The sequence below is a fragment of the Barbatula barbatula genome (assembly GCF_947034865.1).
Source record: "Barbatula barbatula genome assembly, chromosome: 13".
NCBI classification, from domain to species: Eukaryota; Metazoa; Chordata; class Actinopteri; order Cypriniformes; family Nemacheilidae; genus Barbatula; species Barbatula barbatula.
The window spans coordinates 17,141,788-17,161,441 of record NC_136776.1 but is presented as its reverse complement, the minus strand read 5'-3'; the positions used below and the strand labels follow the sequence as shown (position 1 = coordinate 17,161,441).

Genomic DNA, 19,654 nt, shown 5'->3' with positions numbered 1-19,654 from the left:
CTGACGCGTCTTCAGAGATGCGTACGGAATGACGTCTCACACGTTTGACCAATCCCAGCATGCGGCAGAACGCATCGCTCCGGGTTGACTAAAGGTAGATGTGGTGATGTATTATAAAAGAAACAATACATTTACAGTTCCCTCCCTACAACAAAAAAATCCGTATATATATCATATTTTGTAATAAAGAGAAAGGTTTTTGAATAATCTCATTTTTAAATATCTGCATTACACTAACGCTGTGGGCAGTCTATACTATATTCACCACAGTATGCAAATGTTTCAATTGTCCCAACTCAAGAATATGATTCATTTAAATATGACACTTTTTTACAGACATTCAAAGTTGTAGCCATCATACAGATTTATTAATTGAATCCTTCGCAGATGCTAAAAAAACTTGGACCATGTTACATAGCACTAGAAACTTGTTTATAATATGCATGATGAGCATGTTTTATAACATCCAACAAAATGATTGCGTCAACCTATATTATACATGTGCCTCGGTTTTTGTACTAATATGCTGATGTAAGTTCAGTGAGGACAAGACTGACCAACTAACAGTACATCTACCGAATTTAGTGAAAGTTCATAGATGGAGTTATTGAAATCCATACCAAACAAATCAAAAGTGTGCACTAGTGATACCATGTGTTGTGGCTTAATCATTGCGGGTCCCGATCAGCACAAAACCAAATAGCTTTTTATGAACGTTTTTGTTTTAATACAAAAACAAAAAGGAAAGAAAAATCTGAGTTTCACTCATAAAAGGCGACGACATAGTACGAGCAGTCTTCAAATACATCCAGGCGTAGGTGTTGTCCCCTAGACGTCAACATGGTTCCAAAATAAAACCTTGATGGACCAAATGCAGTTAGTGGAGAATCGCTTCCACATCCAACGTTTACATTAAGGCGCCTCAGGACCTCATGATTCAAAAGTGCTTACAATGTTCATATCACATTTTATGTATAACACGAAAAACTCATGTAGCTCACAAAGTTGGGCGGACAAAAACGTAACACAGATGAACGAAGGAAGGAAGCCAGAGTGTAAAAGAGGGATGCAGTTCAGAATCCATGCTTCACGGACAACGGTTCTCCATTCAGCTCTCGGAAGACATCTGCTCTTCCTGTTCTCTGCTGGACTCTTTCATTGGTTCTGTGTCTGCTGTCAGATTGGACTCTGTAGGGTCAGTTGTGGGTGTTTCTTGCTCTGTTGGGCTGTCTGGATCAGGCCTGAGAAGAAAATAAAAGAACTGAATGTCCCAATTCTGGTGTGTGGTTCCCATGATCTTGCAAAGTTTTTGGAACAACGTTCCCCTCAAAGACACAAAAACTGTAACATATGTTCAAATAGAATGAAAGGCAGACGATCTTTACCTGATAGAGTTTGGAGATTGGTTCTCATCCTGGTTCTCTTGGTCTGCAGATTTTGGATTCTCTTCAGAGTCAGAGCCCTCTTTTTTCTCACCCTCCGACTCACCGTTGACGGGTTTTGAATCTGAAGATTCAATGGCAGATATTACATACATGATCCAAGCAGTTTTCAAATTTAGATGGTGGAAAACCTGACAAAACTTGTTCACCTGTGTCTTGTGCCTCTTTTGTATTGTTTTCTTGGTTGTTTTGATCTGATTTTGGGTTATTGGGTTCAATCTTGCCAATAAATTGCAGTTTTAATTTGTTGTAGACTAAAGTGGCCTTTTCCATAACTGCACTGCTTGCCTTGTACCGACGTATCTGCAAAGACCAAAACACACGAGAAATTAGAAATTTGTGGGTTGCAAGTTTTGTAAACTAAGCCAGCTAAGTTGTATTAGTTAAGTTTCTGAAAGCTTCATACCTTTTTGAGAGTTGCAATAACATCTGCATTTTTCTGTAAGATGTGAGAGGTGACTTGCACAGAGCCAAGCTCATCCAAGGCCTGTAGACACTTCTCAATGTCCTAGAGAGTGAAGATTAGCAGAAAATAACCGATTGATATCAGGTGACTTTCACACATACAGCTTTGGCTAAATACAACGGATTTAGCATCATTTAAAGCCAAGTCAAACACAAAAACTTTAGGGCTGTCAAACATGAATAATCCAGAATAAAAGTTTGTGTTTACATAAAACATGTCCGTGTACTGTCTATATTCATTTTGTATTTATAAAAACATACACATACACGCATAAGAAAAAAAATTGTTAAATATAAATAAATACATGTTTTCTAAATATGTATATGTGCATGTTTATAAATACAACATTTAATATGCACAGTACACGGATTTATATTATTTATAAAAATGCACGTATACATACTTAATGTGCGTTTTTTGAGTGTTTGAATATCTTAAATCTTTCAAACCAAATAAACAGAAACAAGACTGATGATGCCACTACTTACCGGGTTGTCCACCTTTAGTGCAAACTTGATGTCTGTGTGGAGCTTCTGTAGTTTCTCCTCAGGAGAAGGTTCTAAATTTGGGCGAGAGCAACGATGGCTTAGGTTTGTATGCGTTGCATCTGACAGGCTGTCAAAATTATGTAAACTACTATGCCATGCAAAAGATTTATTAGACCTTTTTTCTTCTCGACTTTCTTCTCAGGTGAGCGCACCGATTTACGCTTGGGCTTCTCTGGTTTAGACCTTTTGAGAAACGGTGAAATCACCATTAGATTAAAAGTCAACAATAGATTGGAGAAGTCTAGTCAGATTGCAAAGAAAAGCACCTTGCTGCCCACATAAACAACATCTTGATCATCATGGAGTAAAAACGAAGCCAAAACTCGAACGTCGTTTACCTCGATCTGTGCTTCTCCTCCGATCTCTGCTGCTTTTTTTCTTTAATCTGCCTCTCCTTTTTCTCTTTCAACCCCTTTTCTTTCTTTTGTCGCCCCTTCTGGCTATCTTGGCGTTTGCTTGATTTCTTTACCTAAAGAATTAACAACACTTTTAACATTTTGAGTACTGACACACTGTAGTTAAATAAAAAACAATGTTCTGATGACTCGCCTCTGCAGGAGGCGGAGAGTCAGAGTCAGACGGCGCAGGTATGGGGGGAGGTGGAGGTTTCTTGGATTTCTTGAGAGGGTGATCGTCCACATCTTCATCTGAACTGCTGCTGCTGCTACTGCTGCTGCTGCCTCCCCTGGCCTTGTTCTCCTTCTCTTTCTTTCTATTTTCCTCCTCCTCCTTCTCTCGTTCTCTGAGCCGGCGCAGCTCCTCGGCTTCCTCCTTCTTCCTCTTCTCCTCCAATTCCCTCCGCCGCTCCTCGTCTTTCTTCTTCCACTCGCTGACGCGGTCTGGTTCGCTGTCGCTGCGAAAAAACAAACGAAACGAACACAAAATATAAAAACCGGTCACAACTAAATTATGACTACACTCTGCATTAAAGAAACACTAACCTATCACTGTCTGATGAAGAGGAAGGAGCCCTCTCTGGAGCCGGCTTGGATTTTCTTCCTCGTGGCTTCGGTGGAGGTTTCTCAGCTTTGAAATTACGCAAAATTGTCCTTTAGTATTCTCACGTGGTTGTCTAAGATTCCTGATATTCGAGTCCTAACAACTAAAATCAGATTACTACCCATTGCTGCTTTTTAACAGAATCACTCGGTTGTTCAAACTAATTATAACAAGCTGCGTGCCGGGTTCATGTCCCAAAGCATGTGTTCTCACCTTTCTTGCGAACCTGCGGCTTCCTGGGAGGAGGCTCAGAATCGGAGTCGGATTTGGATCCAGATTGCGATTCGGATCCAGAGATGGCCGGTCGTGGCTTTTCGTCTTCTGAATCGCTCCGGGCGGCCCTCTGATCTGACTGGGAGCCCGAGTCTGAATCAGAGCCTGATGATGCTTTCTGAAACAGTAGAACATAAAAAAAACATAAACACACAAATTTGCACAAATAGATTGACAGACGCCAATGGATCTCATCTCACCTTCTGCCTGCCTCTGGCAGCCGTTTTTTTGCCGCTTCGACCACCTGGTTCCTTCTGTGGTGTGAAGTCCTGTGAAAATGCATTGATAGCATTACTGAAATTGTAAGACTTGCTACAACATATAGTCCCTGACATGTAATCTAGAGGTAACGGTTTATCCATACAGTAACTGTAAACAATGTGTTTTTGCATTGTAGCTGTAACTGTATTGAAAGTTTTAGCATATAAAGCTATAAAAATTCAGAAATACTTTGTAGTGTTAAAGTATAGAGCACAATACCTGGTCACTATTTTTGCCAGTGTCAGAGTCTGAACTGGGTGATGGTTCTGGTTCTGAGGGAGATCCACTCTCCGCTCCATCTCGATCGCTGGATGATGCCCGTGTCCTCTTCACTGGCGGGCTCTGCAAAGTTTGACAAAGATCCTTTAAAGTTTCAACATTAACACAATTTACCTAAACATTTTAAAACCCTGGAGACCTGTAAAAATGGGACCTGAGAGTACACAGTACACAATTCAGATGAATAGAATATCTCGAGATGGTTTGCAATAAAATGTTCGTTTTGGGTCTGGTTACCTTTGCGGCTGGAGCTTTCCGCTTTGCGGCTGGCCTCCTCTGATCTTCACTCCCAGAATCAGAATCCTCACTTCCTGTTTCAGCTTTCCTCGGTACCACTGCTTCCTCTTCATCTTCTTCTGCATCACTTCCCGCTGCAGGTTCGTTTTCCTCGCTGTCCGACGATGATGCAGCCTACGCAAGATGTGACAGATGTGTTTTTCGCCATGAACCAATGAAATATTTCAGATGTAGAAACAAGGCTTAACTCACTGCAGGCGCACTGTAAGAGGCGTGAGGGTTGTTTTTAATTTCCCACAAGCCTTCGTTGAAGCCTTTCCTTTTGTTGGGCTTCCCATACCGATCAATGCCCTTTTCATACGCAAAAAGGTCCTTGGGTGCAAGGAATGCTCTGAAACGAAAGAAAGGTTTTACGGATATTATTAATGCATGTTCAACATTAAAGGGACCTAAAACAGTCCGAGTATAGTGTAATAACATTCAATTGAAAATCAGATATGGTTTAATTGGTCGACTGATGTGTAGAAAATTCTTCAATTGACATTCTAAAGAGTTGTGTCAATCTGATCCTAGGACAGTTTTGTAAGGCAGGGTGCTACTGTCATAATTTTAAGAAAATGTATAGTATCAAAGGACCAAATACATGCATCATTTATTATATTACATCAGATTATTTAACATACCCGACCTTTCAACCCATAAACAAAAATTATTTAGACGGCTAGAAAGATCAGTTTACTCACGTCTCATGTGTCCCAAAGAAGAAAATGGGGATCTTGTTGGGTGGGGGTTTTACAGCCCCCTCTGCTACATCCTCAATCTGGAGAAAAACACAAACTGGTTACATAAAAATGAAAACACTGTTTCTTTCCAGAGCACTTACAGAGGAAATGTATACAAGTTGTATGGATTTACATTGCAATTGCTTACTCTAAAATATGTATAGATTCATCGATATATAAAAGTTCTGTAAATTGCAATAAGGAGAATGTGAATGCACATGCAGAAAAGGACGAATGCAGCCTGTGTAATTAAACATGACATTGAGACACTTTCAATTGTTGTGACAGAATCTACAAAGTTTAAAAAAAGAAGTACAGCTTAAAGTAAAGCAAACAATTCCCAATATGCACCTTAAACAAATCCCAAATGCACACTTTATCAGTAACAGCGATCACGCGACCATAGCAACAACTAACGTTACAGATGTGCAAGTTAGCCAGGCAGCTAACCTCATACATTCATTCCCACGCGAAGAATCAGAAATAAACACAACAGCACAAAGGCGAAAAGTCTAAAGTTGATATGTATTAACAGAACATCGTCTCGTAAACGTCATGCACTTAAAGAAAGCCGTTCACGGTGGGGCTGATGGGGGTGTGTGCTGGATGCAGCGCGAGCCTTGCGAGAGCTCCACCGCTGCGCTTACCCGGGCCGGCCAGTGAGGGTATCCCTTCATTTTAGCGAAGACAAGATCCCCGGGCCGAAAATTGTGCGGCATCTTGTCGTCCCGCTATGTACCGCTCCGCGTTCTGCTCGTTTGGGTCCGCTTCACAGGCCAACAGTGAGACCTGCTTCGGATACAGTATGCAAAATCGGTTTTCTGCAGCAGCTTCCGCTCAATCCATTTCTGCCAGCGGAAGTCCTGCCTCCACTCGGTCGCTGGTTGGACGAATGAGGTGTCATGGCTACCCGCTACCAATTGGAACGTACAATGTGTACCTTGCCGAGGAGTCCAATTTAGTAGCGTTGTTTTTCATTCAGTACCACAAGAACGCGATATAAAGAGCTTTCTGGTTATTTTAAATTCGGCTTGAATGACTGGACTTTGACTATTGGCTAACAATATGTAATGGTCAAATGGAAAAGAGCGATTAGCTTTATCTAGAAATGAACAAAAAATCACTGCACGAGATTTACTTATTAACAGTATAAAAAAACAACAACGATCATTCGTTTACAATTGGTGTTTTTCTATTTATTTACTGAAAATCGATTTGGTTGTAATGTCACTCCCGCCCGCACGGTGTCGCCTCAACGCAATGTGTGCAATCGCTTTATCTCATCTTATTTCCGTTTCAGAAGCGCTCCTTTTTCCGTTGTAAACATCGCTTGGGCGGCACTCTGACAGTTAAACCAAAAACAACTATTTGTAATCGTCAGATCAAACATTTTTTTCACGCAGTCTTGTATCATGAAGAAGTTTTTGGAGGACTTCAAGAAGGATATAAAATTCAAATCAGCGGGACCGGGAAAGAAACTTACAGAAGAAACAAGGTCTGTTTATCACGTTCATGAGATCTCATGACGCTTTTCTAAACCTCACGTCACATCTTCACACAACATTTGGATCTTTAAACACGAAGAGTAAAATAATAGAAAGATGTACAAATGTGACACGTCTGTTAACTCTGAGATTAAATAGATTTTTATGAATCATCTGGACAGCCAAGACAGTTCAGGGTCTTTTTAGGTTTGACCCATAAATTTAATCTTATGTCTATATTTACTCTGAGGTTAACCGGCTCAGTCCAGATTTTCTGTTAGTCACATGGGATAGATTTACACTTGCAGCTTCAGTGATGTTATTGGTTGCAACAATGCTTTGACCGCAAATATGAGTGAGCAATCTCTGGACTTTCCAGGAACTCTAAACCTGAGGTTTCGCAGTCGACCACTCATGCCGCATCAAGAAAACCTCCAACTAAAGGTGCGCAGATGGCAGGGGCCGCTGCTCTCGCCAGGATTGACCAACAGCCTCGCCCGAAAGTCCAAACATCACAGGATGCCATAAGAAATCAGGGTGAATAATGTGCAGTTTTACAAATAATACTACAAAATATGAAGAAGATATGGGTTGGTCTATTTAAAGATCCATGCTGTTATATTTCAGTCAAGCGGGAACTTGAAGCAGAGGCGGCCGCCACTGCGTCCAGTCAAAAGAACACCGAGTTGGAAGTAAGATTTAACTGAAGTCTATGGGAATCATATAATACCATTGATAGTGGCTGAAATTGTGATTATATTTACCTTTAAGGGCTCCAACGTTCCACAGAAGGATCCATCATCTTTCTCAGTGTCGGGGGTGTATTTTATTTGTCCCCTTACTGGCAAAACCTTAACGAAGAGCGAGAGAGAGCTTCACATCAAGGAGGCCATTCTGATGGTGAGATTAAAGACCTTACAACATCTTGAAAAAAAATCGAATTTGAGATTTAGACAATACATATTTATTCGCAGAGGTTTTCTGAGGATGCACTGGAGGCCTCCATTATGATGGTTCACACATTCAATAAAGACAAAGAGAAAGTTAAAGCTGCCATGGACATTATCAGCAAGTAAGGGCTGTTAAATTTGCAAATTGAAATTTATAATAATAATAACAACAAATCGTTATGTGATGACTGTGTAATGAAGAACTGATATGCAGGTACATAGACAACGTTTGTAAGAATCCAACGGAGGAGAAGTATCGGAAGATCAAAGTCAGCAACAAAGTGTTTCAGGTATGAGCGTTTACCTTTAGGACAGCGAGATGTCACAGCGAGCACGAATTGAAACAATTCATGTGTTGTTTTGTTACCAAAGGAGAAGGTTATTGTAGTCGAGGGAACTCGGGAGTACCTGCAGGCTCTGGGGTTTGAAAGCACTATGATGCCACTAGAAGGCGAAGGTAATCGGTGTTCTTCTAGCGTTGGTTGATGGATTTTCAAAACGAACCAGTCCTGTTTCTTGAATGTTTACGTCTGTTTCTGACACGCCTCTCCGTTCATTAATAACTCCCAGATACGACTGAGGAGTACCTGGTGTTGCCGCCACAAGAATCAGAGGCCCTCGAGCAGATGAAGGTTCATCTGGAGTGTCTACAGAAGGGAGAGCCAATCAGAGCAAAGCTGGACCGTCAGCAGCAGGTCTTCAGACCATCTCAGCACGCCACACATTTCGAACTTCCCCCTGACTTTTACAATCTGACCCCAGAGGAGCTGAAGAAAGAACAGCAGCTTAAGTAAAGAAACACTTTTATTCACCTTCAGATCTCCAAAAAGCATTTGTCTATCGTAATAACTCTTATAAGAGTCATGACAAAAGCTTTTTTCCTTAATTTAGGAGTGAAATTGTGGAGAGAAACGCAATGCTGAGAACAAAAGCCATGCGTGAAAAAGAAGAGCAAAGAGAGAGAAGAAAGTACAACTATGCCCTTTTGAGAGTTCGGCTACCGGATGGAATTATAATTCAGGGTTGGATACTGCAATATTAATAAGCAAATGAGAATTTATTTTAATTGATAGATTGAACTGTTTTTTTATATAAAACATTATTTATATTAATGAATTATAATATAGTATAATTTCAAGAGCATTAATAGGTAGTAGGAAAAAGTTTGAATGCTAAATACTGTAATATGTTTTGTAAGCATTATTTATCACAGTACTGTAAAATAATTCTACTATTAAACTTCAGTCATCGATTTGTTTATAACTTTACCCAAAAACGTCCTGCAGGCACTTTCCTGGCCTGGGAGAACATGGCAGCGTTGTACCAGTTTGTGCGCTGTTCACTGGAGAATGGCTGGCAACCCTTTGAGCTGATAGCACCTGGAGGACAGAAACTGAAGGATGACGAGTCCATGGCACTAAATGAGTGTAACCTGGTAGGTAAAGAGCCTGTAAAACATTTAAAAAAAATTAACCCTTCAGAAATTTCTACCATTGGAGTCCCCATCAGTTGACTTTATTTCTTTACCTTTTAGGCTCCTGCAGCTCTACTAACCTTCTCATGGGACGCCGCAGTGTTGGCAGATATCGCCGCTGCTGGAGGGAAAACAGCCGTTTTGCTTAAACCTGCACTATTGGAGAATATAAAAACCCTGAGCTGAACATTTAATCCTGTTGTTTCTTTCCGGTCAAAGCTGTCCCTGCCTGCACCCTGTTGCCGCTCTCCTACCCTCCTCCCACTTCTGGAGTTCCAACAATCCCAAAAACGCAAAACAAGCCTAATATATTGGTTGAATTGACAGCATGAATGAAATGGATTTATGGTGCTGTATGATATAAACAGTATATTGCTGTGGGTAGTATGTTTGAGGAGTTTTTGCACCTTAAGGGCCATGTCTTAACATCCTGTACTATTTATGACTGGTCACATGTGTAACGTCATGCTGTTGTAGGCGTCTACACTAGCTCCTAAATGATTCATGCAAAACTGATTGGAACGGTTCAGGTCTGGGTGAAACCATTGCAATGCGGCATATTAAAAGTATTATTTAGCTACTGTTAATGTACCATAAAATCTATATTCCGAAAATGAATTGTCTAATTTGAGCACTACATGCATAAAGATTTGTGTTGTATTTTTGTTTGCCTGCTTAACTAAAATGAAAGTTCACATGAATGTTATATTGCAACTAGATTCAGACAAAATCTCTTTTTAACAACAGCCTACCTCCTAACAGATGTATTTTGCTCCTTTGTTTTTCAAGAATATCCCACTTAAAGTAAAATCACATGGCTCTTACAGTTAGTCCAGACTGGTTGGTTGCATATGACATTGTCTAATAACTAGCTTGTGAAACATTTTTATTAAACTCTGTTATGTTCTTAAAATATCAAGTGCTGTAATTTACACTTATCTTTCAACCTGTAGAGAGTTCTATTGCTTGACATAACATATGAAATAAAATGCATTGTCTTGAGTTTATGGACTACACATTAAAACCAGAGAAAACTATTTTCAATAAAAGTGAGGTTACATGCAAAACAAAGAACTTTCTCGTTACCATAAACGTTGTTTTATCATTTTTAAATAATGCTTTATTTAAGCTTTGTAGAAACCCAATACAACTGCAAACTATGGCGCAGTTTATTCAAAATATTTAAGAAAACATTTAGCCACAAATTGCTCGCTTTACTGTGTTGAACAGCCAGCTACTATTTCAGCCTCTATACCATTCTTCAAAACACAAACCGAAAGGAAAGACTTGAAACAGTATTTACACCGTGTTTAGCAGCCTGCGAGACAAATGGCATGTACTGTTTTTTTACAAAGCCTTTTGATAAAAGGAAAAACTGAAGGGCTAAACAGAGAAGTTGAGAAGAGGGGGGATGAAAGAAAAGGGCAGAAACGGAATATAAAAGTGCAATATATTTCAATTGTCATTATGTTTGAGAGATACACCAGTTCAAGTATTTTGAGAAAAACCAAAATTAACTTAAAACAAAATGGCGCTGAGCCCAGCATACAGCAACAACCTCCTGACTGGAGCCAGAGCTGATGAATGTGTCAGCTTATGTACCAGCAGAGCCTTTACACACTTACAGAAAATGACAAGGGTGTCACATCCTCATTATTAGACGAACAGGATATGATCTAGTCCACTGACAGTGTGTACTAGTAGTAAGGTTTTATCCATAGCTCCAAAATAATGGAGGAAAACATGTAATTCATTCTGGGGACCTTAATACTGTGTCCGATACGGTGTTCATTTGAAACGTTGATCAGATGTTGAGCCCCGATGAATACGAGTGCAAACCCGACAAGGGATGGATCTCAGGCGGTGGCTGGGGTTGGGTAAGGGAGGTTAAGAGCAGCAGTTTCAGATGCGTTTGTGTCCATGGGCTTTGCGTTTTCCTTTGCTTGTGCCAAGGATGTGTTGCCGTCCTGTTCAGATACTTGTGAAAAAATAATATAACATTACCATCAAGCTTTTCCAGAATAAGCTGTAAAGACTAATGTTGATGTAACGTTTACTAACCAGACTGATCCCCGACAATGACACAGTCGTCATCTTCATCGTCCTCAGTGTCTGCTTGAAAGCCATCAGTCTCCATTGCTTCAAGCTAACAAACATTCATAATTAAAAACAAAAATACACACACCAAAACCATCTTATTCTTCTTTATTACAATTTTGCATTCATTTAAAAATAAATATTCAAAATCATAACACATTGTTTTCCACACCTGTTCTGATTCGCCACATTTCTTCATGTACTTTGTAATAGAGTGGCTGCTGGCGCTCTTCCTCTTGTTGGAGGGTGTGCTGGAGGTGGACTGAGAAGTAGGAGAGTTACCCTGTGAGCCGGCGGGCTCTTCGCGGGGGATCTGTGCACCTGAGGTGAGGTAGTTCCACTGGCAGGGCACGGGCAGAGCGTCCTGAGAATGACGGGCCAGAACGTCTGCATGCACGTACCAACAGCATCGTCTGTAGGTGGAGCGCTTCTCATAGACGGCACTATCCTTTATGAGACGCTTGACTTGGATCCTGTTACCAAACACAGATAATGTCTCAGAATATTTTGTGCTATGTTGTGTATCAGGGGTGGGCGGAATGAGCAAAACTCTGTTACTGTGAAATAAAATGACTCATTCCTTGAAATAATCACTCATATAATTCTATATCTTATACCTAATGTTTCTTAGATTTACTCTTATTTATTTATAAATTCATTACGGATCATTTGAATGCTCACCATAGTTATAATGTAGGCAAGTTATGAAAATACTAGTACTCAAGACATCAAATTAAGTTCTGATAATGAGATCTAGCTGCTGGCTATATCATATGTATAAAGTAGGAACATAGAAATCAAGTATAACAATGAAGTATGAATATGTGCACAAATATATTCATAAAGTATATGACTTTACGGTGTTCATGGGGTCTGTACTGTAGGTCTTCATGGCTCTTTACTCTCTATTAGATGCGCAATTTTATTGTGTTGTGACTCTCTGTTTTTGTTTGTTTATTCTTGCGGGGGTTTGCAGCCTGTCACTTCAAAGCGCTCTACACTGTAAGCATCATCGCGCCTCAAGTTCTGGCTCGCTTAAAGTTGAACTTCCTTAAAACTATTAAAAGCTTTACAAAACAATCTGACGTCTGAAATATGTGAGAATTAGCTTTTTTAATATGCACTCGCAGGTACCTGCACCCACGCACGAGCACTGCGGGTGAATGCGCCAGACTGGAGCGAATCACGGAGACTGAAAGGTCAAAAGAGTATTTGATTTGTTTCTTTGGTATGGGTCTATTTTTCACATGTTTTCCATAATAACACCCAACTTGCAGAGAGCAGTTAACCACGCCTACTTATTTACATTTCTTAGAATACACGGAATATAAATTTGTATTTCCTCGGTAACGGAATATTCCATCATTCCGCCCAGCCCTATTGCATATAGTACTGACAAGCTACCGAAAGCGCAACCTGTTTCCCAGTAATAGAGAAATGAGTCATTAAGTTTATATCAGAAATACACGCAAACATTTCTTTTAAAACTGGAAACAAAAATACATGTGTAAAAAAATGTGTAAGTATGGTTCTATGATGGCTGGGTTACCTGGGTGGGACTTTGCCGGTAGAAGTCAGTGGGCTCTCTGTGGGTGATGATGTTTGCTGGCGACAAAACTCCAGGAACTCACTGATTATCACCTTGCTGCTGTTTACATTCCCATGCAGCAACGGCAGAAGCTGTGAACGCACTGAAAAATACATTGACATCCAAAAATGTGTTAATCACTCTCAGCACAACTCTATCACCTATATCAGACCTGACAACCCCCCTAAAACCACACAACATTGTTTTAAGTTGTAAACAAACCTAAAGACAGAGATGCAACACACTAAAAGTGCAAATCTAGAGAGTAAAGAGCAATGAAGACCTACAGTACAGGCCCCATTAAAACACCAGTTTATAACACCAGTCATATACTGTACTCTAATTGTTTATGCATCTATTCATACTTCATTGTTATACTTGTTATCTTTCTCCCTACTGTATGCATATGATATAGCCAAAAAATTAATATAAATAAAGAATCTCATTATCGGAACATAATTTGATATCTTTAGTACATTTTCATAACTTGCCTTCATTTTAACTAGTGAGGATTTGAATGATCTGTATTAAATCAATCTAAAAAAAACTTGGTATTAGATATAGAATTCAAATTCTTTTGTTACCATGAAACATATAGTTTCCATGAAACAAAACTATTCATTCCGTGAGATAGATTTTGGGTCATACCGCCCACCCCGAATTCATATTGTGCCAAATTTTGACATTATCAATTTGGTACAACGGGCATACAATAAAGCCGCTGCGTTCTAGTGCTTCCGATGGCCGGCCCGTGTCTGTTCGTCAGCACTCTTGTGTTTCAGGCAACCTCGCTTCACCGCACAACCTCCACTCAACATTAGATATTTACACGTGGGGATGCGTTTATGCGTTCAGAAAATTAAGCGCACTGAATTGTGGTTTTGCATTTAAATTATTTCTCTTACACATATTGAACAGAGGAGGTCGTACAGAACGGTTCAATATTATATTGAGAATTGTGGCATCCCAAATGACTACACACGTTTCCATTAAACACTATTTGTAGGGAGAATGTCAGGATACACTCAGCTCACGGTCTGACACAATACAAGAAACAAGGTTCAAGGAACAACTGTATCACAATATGCTGAACAATATATATATATTTTTTTAATTTAATAAATGAATGTACTTCAAAGCGAACAAATTTTAATTAATTATATGAATATTTTGTGTAAATGTGAAACCTAAGCTCCCAACTATATCTCTGACCTCTTTAACATACATGTGTCACATGCTGTACTCACATGTCTCGTTCCTCTGTTGACGTTGCAGGTCCCGTTCTGGGGTGGAGGCCTCATCTTTAGGTAAAGGCTCCAACATACAAACAGCATACGGTCGCAGGAAATCTACTGTAGGCTCCTCGCCCTCCCACCAGCAGCCTCGCACGACCGGCTCCAACACCTTTACCTTCCCTTTAGACATTAGCTCATTCTCCCACTCGCGAGCTTTTATCTTCTGACGCACCTTCAGCTTCTCTGGATCTCCACCCTCCTGCAGGAGAAGGTCATTATTATCATGACGTGCTGTTGTGAATCAAATAAAGCACAAATTAAAAGAGTGACATCTGACGTACCTCATCTTCCCCAAGTGCTCCTTCCCCCTCTGAGAGGTATCCGTGGGGTACAAAGAACCCATCGTCGTCGTCGTCGTCGTCTCCAGCTTCATCATCATCATCCTAGTGAGAAAAACAAGAATGAAACTCTTTCCTCCGTTTCCTGTTAATTCTATTTTTGACGGTAATAACCGAAATTATGTCATCGTCCTCACCCCCTCACTGTGAGAAAGAGACTCTCCTGGCTCCTCTTCCTCCCACTCTTCGTCACTGTCCACCTCATAATCCAGCAGATCCTGATGATAAAAATAACACTTTTACATTACCATCACCCCTACTTAATCATTACGAACAATCAGTGCAACATCTCAATTCAATTCATTTAAATTCAGAACTAAACTAAACATTTTTGAGAAGAATATATTAAATCGTTGTTGTAGGCTCTGTTTTACCTTGTCTTGACGTAGTGGAAAGCGTGGAGAGATATGCTTGCTTTTTTTACTACAGGTGCCCCAGTAAGCCGGCCGATAGTTGTCATGGAAGTGCAGGAGTTTCATGCGGCCATATCTGCCTCGGTCTGGGACGCCATCTGCCTTCACACTTTCAGTAACGACCAAACAATCTCTAAAGACAGAGAAAATGAACATTCTGAACAAAAGACACACTTTAAACAGCATCTGAATATCTAGAACAACCATCGCTAGTGACAGCTGGTGTTTACATGCTTATATAATGGGATCAAACAAAGTGTATCTAGGCAACTGTCAGTAATACAGTTCCCTGTGTCCTTACCTTACTGAATTGATGCGCTTGGGCCTGGTTGGACCTGATCTGCGAGGTTTGTGCTTTGTCCAATCCTTCAGTCCATTTAGAGTGCTGTCTGGCTGGGCAAGATAATGGTCCAGCTCCTCTAGAACAGCATCCTCACATTGTACTCGAGTAAGCGGTGCCAAAGACATGTGCGCTTTAATCTCAAAAGGTGCGAACTTTCCACAAGCAGATGCTAAAGTCTGAAGCAGAAAACAACACAGATACATGATCAAAACAACATCAAATAATAGAACTGCATTTTAAATAAACCCAGAACACTAAAGAATGCCGCTCACAAAGAAACTAAACTTGCTAAAACAAATGAAATTAAAAATATGTCCAACAATATTAATATAAAAAGAAATGTGTGACTTTTTGTCATATGATATTTCAACACAAGACATAGAATAACCAAATATACAGTATTCAGATATGCATTTGTTGGGTTCAATTTTACTTCAGAGCGAAGTATTCCTTTCAGTAGAAAGAAATTACGTCAATTACAGAGGGAAAACATCCTTAATCTACACACTGATTAAAGACATTCACCTTTGGTGCCAGCTGGGTCTTGGCCTTCTGTAGAAACCGGGTAATCTCAGCCTTTTCAGCCTTGAGGCGCTAAAAAAGATAACAAGATTCAAACAATGAAAACCTGTACAGCTCATAAAACAACAACATATATGAATTAAGTTTCCACATTTTAGCAAGATTATTTATTAAATTAAATCAAATATGACGCCTTAGAGAAAGAAAACCACTCACTTCTTTCTCTTCCTTTAACCGTTTTTCTTCATCTTTCTTTCTTTTCTCCTCCAGTTTGGCCCTAATAAATTACATCACGGTTTAAAGCACATACTATTTATGCATTACAAGTTACGACCGAGATGCTATAAGCGCTCACTCTATTTTCATTTGTCGCTGCTCTTCTTTAGCTCGTTGTTTCTCTGCCTTCTCTTTCTCCTCTCGCTCTTTCTTCTCCCGCCGCTCCTTCTCCTCTTTCTCCTTTTTCTCTTTCTTCTCTCTTTCCTTCTCTTCCTTCAGCTTGCGAGCCTCCTCTTTTTTCTTTTCCTTGGCAACCTTGGCCTCCTGTTTGAGCTGTTCTTTCTCATCCTTGAGTCGCTGTTTCTCCTCCTGTTCTTGGACACTCTGATGGGACAATAATAATTAACTTAATAATAATAATAATAATTAACTAAAACAGAATCTTTATTGAAAACAATAAATATGCAAATATTGCTGTCTGTGTTATGTTCAGATTTGACTTCTTTTAGGAAGCCGCTAGCACCTCTTTGACATTATAATCCTATGGAGTAAACAGTGTTCTCGAAAAGTCCTGAGCTTTTTTAATGCTCAGAGCACCTTCTGAAGTTGAAAAAAGTTCCAAAGCTTCTGAAAAAAGCGCATTGTGCCAAGCACCTTTTTCACAGCTAACCAATGACAAGCAAGTAGCGAGACCTGTCGTCTGCATAACAACATGCGAGGAAGGGGATTGGTCGAGCTTGAAAAAAAAATGGCGGTTGAAATGCCAGTTGAAGTTTAATTTTTACTTCCAATAACTTTTGATTGCATTTCTAGCAAGAAATTATTATTGTAGTTTTTAAATATGGGATTGGTGCACAAACGCCGCAAGTTTCTTTTAACTTAAAAAAGCCCCATCGTCAACTTTTTTTTTGTCAAAAAAGAAGTCAAATGTGAAACCAGCCTTAGCAGGCAATTACTTTGAGAGACCGCCTCTTCATCTTATTTTCTGCTGCATTTGTCTGGAGGGCCTGCATAAAGAAGGGTGTTTGATTAATGTGTTGAGCATAACCAAAATTTCTGGATATGTGATAGACATAAACAATCCAGTTACACTTAATTGTCCACTCACTGAGGCAGGGGTGCTGGGTGCACTTCTGCTGGGCTCTGGTGAGCTCTCGACTGCTGAGAGGGAGCTGGTGGATCCAGCCGATAGCACGGACTCATTCTCCCGGCTGATTTCCGTCTCCTGTTGCTCCTCTTCCTCAGTATCGGACTCCTGAGTGGTGTCCAACATTGGAAGGGTCTCTCCCTCCAGCTCCTCATCCTCATCCGTCTCCTCATCTTTAAGTGGTGTGGTGGGTTCTACAGATTTCCGCGCATGTTTTCTGGTCGTTGAAATTTCTGTAATGGGGCAGATGTCAGCAATCGGAGGCTCAGGGTGTTGTTTGACAGCATCAGTGGAATTGTCTTCTGTGAGGTCGATGGTAACTTTAGGGGTTGAGAGGACAGGAGAACGCTTCCGCCGACTCATAAAGGAATCGAGAGGACCGCGGCCGTTCACCAGAGCCGGGCCACGGCGCTGCGGCAAGGGTGAGTGTTCAACGTCGTTTTCTCCATCGGAGACACTGGGTTCAGAGCACTTGGGAGCAGCCGGACCTTTGGATCTTTTGGGCTCACTGCATTCCTTGAGTTCCGGGTTCAGCCTTTTAAAAGGAAGACGTGCTGGAGGGGAGGGTCATTGATCATTAAAAATCATGAAAAACAAAAATCAATGCATTATTAAAAATACTGGCTAAATGACGTGTGGTTCCAGACCCATATAACTTATTTTAAGCTGAACGATACAGATAAATTGACAAAACTTGTTTTATTGGATATAAACCACACCAATAGTCACAACTTAATGAAACGCCACATATTTTTGATCTTACTCATTGATTGTCTCAAAACTACATGTTTGTGGACGGTTGTATGTTAACAAACAGGATTACAGTGATAAAGTTTTTGTTTTACCTTGAACAAGCTTCTTGTTGGCAGCATTAGCTTTGCCCACACAATCCATGCCTGAATGATAAAGACAAACGTATGCATGTTACGTCTTGATCCTTCGTAAACGTGCATACAAATCATTCTACATTATAAATGTAAATACAAATCCCTGCGTTTAACAAACACCACTCGTTGTCAATGGATGTATCCTCATAACAAAGGTGATAACCAGTACATGACACTAAACGTTCAACCAAACCCGATGAGTTTATTTTCAAATAACGTCAAGGTGCTTTATAAACCCATCTTGAGGGCAAAACATGGAAACTTTAATGCCAACTCGCTGACTAATGTTTATGTTCGATCTCCCGCCTTTCCGTGAATGATGGTTCGTAGGCCTTTGGCTAGTGAGAGTTTGGCGACTGGCAGCGTTACCTGTGTACATGGAGCCACTCGACGTACATACATTAGCACAGTGCAGAAAAACGTGGTTTTATCCTTCATAACAGCCGTGGACGTCGATACATGTCAACGTACAGAAAGGCAGCAAAGAGTACACGCGATTAAAGTCACGCACTTTGAGGTTAAACAAAAAGCAACCTGGAAAAACAAGCAGCGCCGATAGCTCGTCGGCTAACCACGAACTTAGCATGCTAATTAAGATAATAAACCCCGAGCACCAACTGCTATACAAAACTGACGTCAACAATTAACTTTTCATTGTTTCTCAAAGAGTAAGACGTACACTTTTCACCGTCATGACTCCCAAATCAAAATGGAGTTTTACATTCAGCAAGTTAACGTTACTTCTACCTGGAAGCTCCGTTAGTCAAACTTTCAACGTCATTTCTACTCATTAAGGGACAATAATACTGACGGATTAAAGAGTTCAAAGAAATAACCTCTGCGTGGAGTGGAGGCAAGGGGCTCTTCTGCCGCGAGCATCACCACCACCATCCGCGCGCCCTTCGGCTCTTCGCGCAATCCTCACACTGAAAACTTGACGTTAAACGGAAACTGTGGTGACTTGTTTGGACTCCGTGCACAACACCCGAGGTCTAGTCATCGATTCCACGTCCCCGCTAATCGCCACATTAACTTGTGAACTACAATTCGCGTATGTTTCTGTCACTTTCGAATTCCGATTATTTAGGCTGTAACCCTGTTCCGTCCTTGCCCTCACATCCCCGGACAGACTCCCTCGCGCTACCCGCTCAGAATTGGCGGGAGCTGGCTGCGGGTCTGGATTCCCGATCGTGATTGGCGAACAGAGCATCACGTCACAGTAACGAACATTCACGTTATTGGTCGTTTCTCAACCCCCTAGCTCGCAACACGCCCTTTTGCACTGTCGAGGAGGGTGATTGGTTAGGGAGTTTGATTCCCTTACGTGATTGGTGCAATGAACATAATAAGTTTGGCGTTAATGTTAGCTTTTAGATCACAATTTTGAATAAATAATAAAACTTGGATAAAGTCTTCAACGTTTGTATTTTGAAGTGGATTTTGTGTACACGGCAAATGTATTAACAATTAAAATTAAACGGTTATATACAAACGTAATCGTGCGTATAAAGCGATGCAAGTCATGTTGCCTTAAACAAAAGCAACATCTAAACTCCCGACTGTACTCTGCAAGTTCAGAAAACGGTCATATTTATCTATGGCCACAAGGCAGG

At 40.5% G+C, this 19,654-nt stretch overlaps 3 protein-coding genes across 4 annotated transcripts; 1 reads left to right on the top strand and 2 right to left on the bottom strand.

The window, feature by feature from the left end:
- Positions 1 to 254: 254 nt before the first annotated feature.
- On the bottom strand, positions 255 to 6,221 carry hdgfl2 (HDGF like 2). Its single transcript, XM_079471622.1, has 16 exons — positions 5,935 to 6,221; positions 5,249 to 5,325; positions 4,758 to 4,896; positions 4,506 to 4,679; positions 4,209 to 4,331; positions 3,929 to 3,997; positions 3,669 to 3,846; positions 3,398 to 3,482; positions 3,006 to 3,309; positions 2,795 to 2,925; positions 2,572 to 2,639; positions 2,397 to 2,467; positions 1,849 to 1,950; positions 1,592 to 1,745; positions 1,386 to 1,506; positions 255 to 1,241 (listed from the first exon to the last, which is right to left on the bottom strand). Exons 1-16 carry the CDS (start codon positions 6,004 to 6,006, stop codon positions 1,109 to 1,111), a joined length of 2,001 nt encoding a protein of 666 aa, XP_079327748.1. The 5' UTR covers positions 6,007 to 6,221; the 3' UTR covers positions 255 to 1,108.
- On the top strand, positions 6,138 to 10,258 carry ubxn6 (UBX domain protein 6). The gene is made up of 11 exons (XM_079471623.1): positions 6,138 to 6,782; positions 7,151 to 7,308; positions 7,399 to 7,463; positions 7,543 to 7,671; positions 7,746 to 7,843; positions 7,936 to 8,011; positions 8,094 to 8,178; positions 8,292 to 8,511; positions 8,613 to 8,743; positions 9,008 to 9,156; positions 9,256 to 10,258. Exons 1-11 carry the CDS (start codon positions 6,700 to 6,702, stop codon positions 9,379 to 9,381), a joined length of 1,320 nt encoding a protein of 439 aa, XP_079327749.1. The 5' UTR covers positions 6,138 to 6,699; the 3' UTR covers positions 9,382 to 10,258.
- On the bottom strand, positions 10,066 to 19,608 carry chaf1a (chromatin assembly factor 1, subunit A (p150)). 2 transcript variants are annotated; one of them, XM_079471619.1, is made up of 16 exons: positions 18,878 to 19,608; positions 18,000 to 18,050; positions 17,116 to 17,708; positions 16,964 to 17,014; positions 16,147 to 16,391; positions 16,008 to 16,068; positions 15,795 to 15,863; positions 15,228 to 15,445; positions 14,888 to 15,059; positions 14,651 to 14,731; positions 14,457 to 14,558; positions 14,128 to 14,374; positions 12,842 to 12,983; positions 11,465 to 11,765; positions 11,257 to 11,341; positions 10,066 to 11,173 (listed from the first exon to the last, which is right to left on the bottom strand). In XM_079471619.1, the coding sequence occupies exons 1-16, from the start codon at positions 18,930 to 18,932 to the stop codon at positions 11,052 to 11,054; spliced, it is 2,595 nt and encodes an 864-aa protein (XP_079327745.1). In that variant the 5' UTR covers positions 18,933 to 19,608; the 3' UTR covers positions 10,066 to 11,051. The 2 variants fall into 2 exon arrangements, with proteins under 2 accessions (XP_079327745.1, XP_079327746.1); XM_079471620.1 differs by having other exon boundaries at positions 10,312 to 11,162.
- Positions 19,609 to 19,654: the final 46 nt, after the last annotated feature.